An 8,519-nucleotide genomic window follows, 5' to 3' on the forward strand; every position below is an offset into this window, starting at 1 on the left:
ACTGAAGAAGGATTCTTCACTTTAGGAGTTAAAGTCACTGAGGTGCAGTTGACAGGTCTATACATAGTTGAGGTTTCGAAAAAATACATTACAGCAGTAATAACCTCTTCTCCAATGATTGACCAGGCTTTTAAAAAAATAGGTCATTGAAACCATCCCCTCCCGGGGCTTTCATATCATCTATACTCTAAAGTGCATGATATATTTCTTCTTGTGCCATTTGCGCAATTAAAGCTAGCTGTTGACTTCTGTTTAGTACATGGCCTCTTTTGCATATGTCTGGCTTGATCGCAGGCATTTGTCAGGTAGCAGCCCCAAGTATTTTTTTTTATAGAAACCAAGGATTTTCTCTTTAACCATAGCTTCAGTTTGTATCCAATCTCCAGCATAGTTCAGCTTCTTGATTTGATTGCGAGCAGTCCTATTTTTAATGCTAGCATAGAAAAAAGCTGTATTTGCATCCCCTAGTTGTAACCATTGTATTCTTGATTTCTGCCTATATATGCTTTCTTCGACCTTTGACCATTTCTCCAGTTCTTTTTTCAAATTTCTCTCTGTGTCAAATAAAGCTGCATCATGTTTGTAGTCTCTCATCTGCTCCTGTAGCTCTGCTAGAGCCCTTCTAGTGTCCTTTATCCTGCTTCCCACACTTGAGAATTCATTATTGTTTAGTGTCTTCATTTCATTCTTGATATTTTTCAATTTCAACCACAGTGTTTTCATAGAATTTCCCATAACTGGTTTCATCCAACCTGTTTCTACTTCTGCCAAAAAATCATGATGGTCTGCCAGGTGATTTAAGAACTTAATTGGTTTAGGTCTATTATTAACTGTTTCAGCAAAATCAACACATAAAGGAGACTGATCAGAGAAATGAGGATCTAGTATCTGCACCTCTATGTGATCCATATGGATCATCCATTCCGCATTCCCAATTGCCCGATCAATTCTACTGAAGATGTGACTATTTGTCCATGTAAAACTCCTATCAACTGTTTTCAACTCACCCATTCCAGTGTCAACAATAAAGTCATTGAAGTCTCTGGCTTCTGCTTCCGTCACTACATTACCATTGACTCTATCATCAGGTCTCAGGATTGTATTAAAATTACCCATGACCAGCCAAAGATCCTGGATTCCATTAGCGATACCTCTCAGATGCGACCTTAAACTTCTTCTATCTTCCACTGTATGTTGCTCGTAGATAGCAGAGAAATAGAATTCAACAGGCATATTTAAACTTTTCACTGCTCCATGTATAACTTGATCAGTCATGGATATCAACTTGAAAACCAATTTATTAGGATTTCACATTACCCATATCCTCCCTCTAGAGCTATAGTTAAAATTTGCATGCTAGGCCCAACTTGTTGCAATTTTTCCAATAATACTTTTAGCATTCTGTTCCTTCACCCTATTTTCCTGCACAATTGTCAAACTAATTTATTCTCTATAATAAAGGAGTTTAATTCCTTCTATTTGTACAACTTATTCATCCCTCACATTCTAAGTAATGAGCTTCATTTGGATATTGAACTGATAGAAGTACCTCCCTCATCCACCTTCTGTCTACATTGACCTCTCTCATGTATTATACTTGCTTGATTTTGTGTTGTATCTTTGATGTTTTATACTTCAATACCACACAAGAGAGGGGGTGATTTGTGTGGTACACCAATTTTTTGCTTAACTTGATTATAGAAGGACCTGGTTCTTCTATGTGTTCCAACTACTACTATTGCGGAATAATAAGTATAGAAATTAAAGAACACATATATTTTACGTGGAAAACACCTGGCTCAAAAGGTGAAAAAACCACGACCTACTTTCCAGTAGGATTTTCTCAAACTCTACACTAAAATCACTGAGCCAAAACTGCATTTACAAAAACTCTTTTGTAAACCTAGGATTAACTCTAATCCCGTTGTAGCACATAGCCTCAACTGTTGCGACAACTTCAAGTTAACTCTAACTTGAAAATTCTGAGTACCTAATACAATTGCTTCTAGATAAAGCTGAAAGGAATAATATGAAATCACCTACTACAATTGAACTAGAATAAAAGATAGACACTTGGAACTGGTTCTTCTATCTGGTTGAAGTAGCTTCAGGTTTGCACGCTTGAATTACACACAAATTGCTTGCAAAATTGTCTTGCTATTTTGCTCTCAGTTTACGCTCAACTTCTGCTTATGTGCGTTACCTGTAAAAGAGAAGAACGCTGATATTAAGGAGTTAGCAATTAGAGATTAGCTAGAATTCTGATGCTACTCTTCCATGGTTGAAAAGTTCTATTTGATCTCATCCTCTAACTCTATCCTTTTCTTAAGCCGTGTTCTCTTTGTGTAAGGAGTCTTTTTCCTTATCCAATATGATCAGGAGATATCGCTTCTGGTAAGTTAGATTTATCTCCTTCACGTGCATCTCACATGTTTGAGTTGACCATAACCGTGCCTCACAAGGATGGACCTGGTCCATGTCTGAGTTCCTTTGTCAGTCTTCAAAACTTCACCTGTACTTGGACCAACAAATTCCCCCTTTTTGATGATGACAAACTCTGTGCTTTTCACTCACTTAGGCCCTATCAGAACTCAGCTTATTCATCAATACAAAACTAGAAAAATTATCTTATCATCAAGGACCAGGTTCATTAGGTTATAAACATCACTTATTTAGAATATATAAAGCACAATATCTCTTCCCCCTTTTGGCATCATCAAAACGTTGCATAAACGCAGTGTAATTCCTAAAATTTTAACAATTACTCGTGGACACTAGGGCAACTACAAGTGCTATCATAGATTAATCATCAGTAATCAAACAAACATATAAAAACTATCAAGGAAATATAAACAGTCAACAAGAGCAAAACCAGTCATAGATATGTTTCTACCACAATCCACAAAAAGAAACAAAAATAGTCAAAACATGAGCAAAACAACAAAAAATCCCTAATCTAGGTCACTGAAGGTTATAGACAAGGTTCAGGAAATGAAGGCTAGATAGCCTAGGGCTTGGAAGAGCTGGAGGGTTGGGTTTGTGCTTGGAGAAGATTCAGCATATTTTGAAGAATGCCATCATTCTTCTCCTTTTCCTTTGTGAGCTCAGTTCTCAGAGCATCTCTATCAGATTCAACCTCTGCTAAACGATCCTTCAGCCTAGCTATCTCAGCATCCTTTGCCCCACTCTCCTGCACCCGAACTCTGACTTTGCTATTGATAGGTGTATTCTTGGATGAACCAGGTTCATTGGGAATGGCATTGACTGCATAGTCACAAGCAGTCAAAGTGTTGATGCCAAAATGGTCTTTGCTTAGCCATCTCCCACTTCTTCAGTGGCACCTTGTAACGATCCACACAGTAGTCGGAATAAACCCATAAGGGGTGGCATGGGCCTTGAGCCATTGATAACCTGTCCAGTAGCTTGATAATGAATGCAGGCCATTTGATTTGCCTGCCACTTTCGAGACACTCCATCAAAACCAAGTCCATATAGTTAGGAATGTGCCTTCTTTCCTGCCTGGGCAGTAGGCACTTGTTGACAAATTCAAACAGGACTTTGTGGTAAGGCCTCATTTCACTCTTATGCACAACCTTGGCCTCATTCACTTCTGTAACATCACAAAATCTCCTAGTGATTTCAAGGGCAGTAGGAAAGCAATCCAGACTTGGCCATCTTTGCCTTGTGTAGTCATCATACCCTTCAGCAGGGATGTCAAGGATCTCACCCAGCTTCTCTGCATCAAAAGTCACTTGAACCCCCTTCACCTGGCTGGTAACTCTGCCATCCTTGACCTCTGCATTGGCCATGAATTCAATGATCTCATTCCTTGCTAGCCTTCCATCCAACTGAAGGACCATGTCCTTCCAACCCTGAGCAGCTAGTGCATCAACCAATCGAACCATCTACGGTTCCACCAAATCCTTCAGAAGTCTACCCTTTAAGATTTTTCTTTTGCCAAACTTGGCCAGCTTGTCTTGTTCAGCATCAGACTCACTCTCTTCTTCACCACTCTGTTCCTCCTCCTCAACAATTCTAACTTGTTTGGTTTTCACAATAGACATTGTCCTCTTGGCTAATGAAGGTTCACCAGTCTTAGACACAGATGAAGACTTCTTGGAAGAAGTCTTGGTCTTTTTGGGCTTGGGGATCTGAACCTCCACAATTGTGTGTTCTTCCTGATGGACATGTTCTATCTCATCCACATCAACAGCCTCAGCAGGCTCTGCAACCTTAGCTTTCCCTTTGTCCATCCTCTTCTTCTTACTTTCTGCCATAGCTCTTTGTAACTCACTCTCACTCTGCTTCACCATACTTCTTGTGGCTCTTCCCTTTGGCAAGGGAATCTCAGTAGTTGTTGGAGAAGCAGCCTTTCTTTTCTTGGTATTCTTTGCAGTGCTGGGAACCTTAGGGGTGGGGGTGCTCCTTTTCTTGGGGTTGTAACTAGCACCTACTTTCTTCAGAAGGTCTGCTAGGGTCTCCTAAATAGATGAACCGAGTTCATCCACATGTGAACTTAAATTGACCAACCCTTCAGCAGCTTCCCCTGATCCACTTCCCCCTGTTTTCTTGCTACTTTCTACTACAACTTCATCCTCAGCCCCACAAATAGCTGGTCTAACCATCTCAGAGGTGGGTGAAGAATCAACCACTTCTATCCCTCTTCCCCTCACATCACTGCTTACACCCTCACTCTCCTTTTCTTTTTCACTTTTATTTTTACCTCCTCTCCTTCTTGACTCAGGTATTTCCACATTCATGACAGACCCAACTAGAACAAACCTATTATCCTGATTTTCAACCAAAACAGAGCGTACCTCTGAAGGGGGATTTTGAACCTTCTTAGAATTAGAAGACCCAGTTCCTTCCCCCTCACTCACAGATTTGAAGGAATCATCTGAGTTTTCAGATTCTTAGGCTTGGCTAACCTTTAATTGGGCATTCAGTCTTTTCGAAAATGCACCTGTAGCCACAGTTTTACGACCCAGCATCATAACTCGTCTTCTCCTAGGTTGGGGGGTTGAGCTGGGTTGAGGAGGTGTGGAGGAATCAGAAGGGGTAGGTTGTGGAGGAGTGCATGGGTTATCTTGAGGGTTAGACATTGTTGCTATTTTCGTAAGAGGTTTTTGAGTTTGTCTTTTGGAAGAAAGAAGAATTGAGAGCAAAAGAGATTTCGACGGTTTTGGAATTATGAGGGTGGCAGATGGTGATGATGGTTTTTAAAGAGAGAGGATTAATTAATGACCAACGGTAGCTTTTTTCAGTCAATTAGAAGTCTAATCAACCTGAAATTTCAGGTTGAATGAGCGGTTAGGCTTCCCTAGATTTTAGGCATTTTGTGCAGTGAGAATTCTAATGAAGACGGAACTGGTTCAAAATTAAAAGATAGGTTTTTCTGATGTTTTTCATTATAGGTAGGACTCTGCTCATGAATTAAATATTAATATTTCTAATTGCACAGAGTGTAGAAAATATACCTTGTTATTCAGATGAACCAGTACTGATGGACCAGGTTCTTCACTAGGAATCCTCTTGATCATGCCTCTATTTACCAAAATAGAGAAAATTTTGTTAGAGATCAGTGAGTCATATCAACACATATCACAGGAGTATACTATTTACAGTATGAGACTGAGCAAAGATTAATCTAGATATTTACACAAGTTCCAGATTTTCTAACCAATTTTTTTTTTCATATATTTTTTTTCATTGTACATTCTGAACTTGTCCCATTAGGTGATCTTAATCATCCCTAATTCTAACCTGTTCCTTTCAAAGCTTTCTATACTTAGTGCTTTTGTAAAGATGTCAACAATCAGCTTATCAGTAGCATAAAATTCTATTATGATCAATCCTTTCTCGTAGTTGACCCTTAAGAAATGATGTCTAACATCTATGTGCTTAGTTCTCTTATGATGAACCAGGTTCTTAGTCATACTAATAGCACTAGGTGTTGTCACAAAAAATAGGGATGCAACAGACTTCAATACCAAAATCCATCAACTGCTGTTTGATCCTCAATAGTGGATAAGACCACTGAATTCTGCTTTTTAGTGGCCCATGATACCAGACATGAACCAAGAAAATGAGCCATACCTGAGGTGCTCTTCCTATCGACAAGAAAATCTGTATAGTCAGCATCAACATATCCTACTAGATTAGAGTTACTACCTTTAGGATACCAAAGGCAAAGGTCAGTAGTGCCTTTCAAGTATCTCAATATCCTCTTGACAACAGTCAAGTGGGATTCCTTAGGATTTGCTTGAAATTGAGCACAAAGTCCTACACTGAAGACAATGTCAGGTCTGCTAGCAGTAAGATACAAAAGTGAACCAATCATACCCCTATACAACTTCTGATCAACAGATGAACCAGGTTCATCTATGTCTAATTTGGTAGCTGTTGGAATAGGAGTGTCTATTTCCTTTGATTCATCCATTTTAAACTTCTTAATCAACTCTTTTGCATATTTCTGCTCATGTACCATGGTTCCATTTGGGTTTTGTTTGATCTGTAAGCCTAAGAAGAAGTTAAGCTCACCCATCATACTCATTTCAAATTCACTCCCCATTAATTGAGCAAATTCCTTACTAAGTTTTTCAGTGGTTGCCCCAAAAATTATGTCATCAACATATATTTGTACTAATAGTAGATCCTTACCTTTTTCCCTCAAGAATAGAGTACTGTCAATCTTACCTCTTTTGTATCCATGTTCAAGTAGGAATTTGGATAGTCGTTCATACCATGCTCTAGGAGCCTGCTTGAGTCCATAGAGAGCCTTGTCCAGTTTGTATACATGATCTGGACACTCCCTGCTTTCAAACCCTAGAGGTTGTTTGACAAATACTTCTTCTTTTAAGTAGCCATTTAGGAAGGCACTCTTCACATCCATCTGGTGAAGGATAAATTCCATGTGTGCTGCAAAGGCTGTGAGGAGTCTTATTGCCTCCAATCTTGCAACTGGAGCAAAGGTCTCATCATAGTCTATGCCCTCCTCTTGGCTATAACCTTGGACCACCAACCTTGCCTTATTCCTTGTAACAGTTCCATCTTTATCAAGTTTGTTTTGAAGACCCATTTAGTGCCAATTACTGATCTGTCCTTGGATCTTGTAACCAGATGCCAAACTTGACTCCTTTCAAACTGATTGAGTTCATCTTGCATTGCATTTACCCAGTCTTCATCCTCCAAAGCTTCAGCAACATTTTTAGGTTCAATAAGAGATAAGAAAGCACCAAAAGCACACAGATTCTTTAATTGAGATCTAGTTTTAACTCTAGAAGTTGGATCAGTAATAATGTTCTCAATGGGATGAGAACTTTGATACTTGTAAGGTTTCACAACCAACTGGTTTCTGTTTGATGTTTCTCCCATGTTCTGTTGCTGAGGAACAGGCTCATGGACAGGTTCCATTTGGAAATTAGATTCACTTCTTCTTTGTTCAGTTCCCCCTGTTAGGTTGCCCTGGATGCAAGAACCTGTTCCATCACCTGTTCCTTCTTTTGGTACGGCTTCAGCTTAATCTGTGACTTCACTTAATTCTTTACCATCCCAATAGCTTAATCTTTATGTTCCTGTCTCTCAGAAAGAATGTTAGTTTCATCAAAAACTACATGTACACTTTCTTCTACACACATAGTTCTTACACTTTATAAGCTTTGCTGTGTGAAGAATATCCCAAGAATACTCCCTCATCACTTCTGGAATCAAACTTACCTAGGGAGTCCTTTCCATTATTGTGCACAAAGAACTTGCAACCAAATGCCCTAAGATGGGATATATTTGGTTTTCTCTCTTTAAGTAACTCATAGGGAGTCTTCTCTACAAGAGGTCTAGTCATGCACCTATTAATGATATAACATGCAGTGTTTACAGCTTCTGCCCAGAAGCTATGGGACAGTTTACTTGAAAGAAGCATAGTCCTAGCCATATCTTCAAGTGTCCCATTCTTTCTTTCAACTACTCCATTTTGTTGTGGAGTCCTAGGGGCAGAAAAATTATAATCTATGCCATGCTCATCACAAAATTCAGCAAACTTAGCATTTTCAAATTCAGTTTCATGATCACACCTAATTGATGCATGTTGATTACCTAGCTGTTTTTGAGTTTTTCTAACAAAGACAGTAAACATGTCAAATGCTTCATCCTTAGATGTTAAAAACAATGTCCAAGTAAACCTAGAGTAGTCATCAACAAGCACCATCACATATTTTTTACCACCTCTGCTTAATGTTCTCATTGGACCACAGAGATTCATATGAACCAGTTCCTGGTCGTGCTTACCACTTTCTTGCTTTTAAAAGAGGATCTTACCTGCTTCCCCCTTGCACAAGCCTCACAAACTTTGTCTTCCTTAAACTTGATGTTAGGCAACCCGATCACCAAGTCCTTGGAGACTAATTTGTTGAGTTGATTTAGACTTGCATGTCCAAGTCTTTTGTGCCAAAGGAGGGGATCATTGTCCAACACAAATAAGCAAGTGAGTTCATTTTCTGAAAGAGTGGACAGATCTACAATGG

The 8,519-nt window shown here is 39.2% G+C and overlaps 1 protein-coding gene across 1 annotated transcript; it reads right to left on the bottom strand.

Moving 5' to 3' along the window:
• Positions 1 to 252: 252 nt before the first annotated feature.
• On the bottom strand, positions 253 to 1,275 carry LOC109215446. Its single transcript, XM_019379518.1, has one exon. It carries the CDS (start codon positions 1,273 to 1,275, stop codon positions 253 to 255), a length of 1,023 nt encoding a protein of 340 aa, XP_019235063.1.
• Between the last annotated feature and the right edge of the window lie 7,244 nt (positions 1,276 to 8,519).

Source organism: Nicotiana attenuata, unplaced genomic scaffold, assembly GCF_001879085.1.
Source record: "Nicotiana attenuata strain UT unplaced genomic scaffold, NIATTr2, whole genome shotgun sequence".
NCBI classification, from domain to species: domain Eukaryota; kingdom Viridiplantae; phylum Streptophyta; class Magnoliopsida; order Solanales; family Solanaceae; genus Nicotiana; species Nicotiana attenuata.

What these genes read in the sequence shown, in the direction of transcription:
- LOC109215446 (XM_019379518.1), bottom strand. Translation starts at nt 1,275, where the DNA reads ATGACTGATCAAGTTATACATGGAGCAGTGAAAAGTTTAAATATGCCT.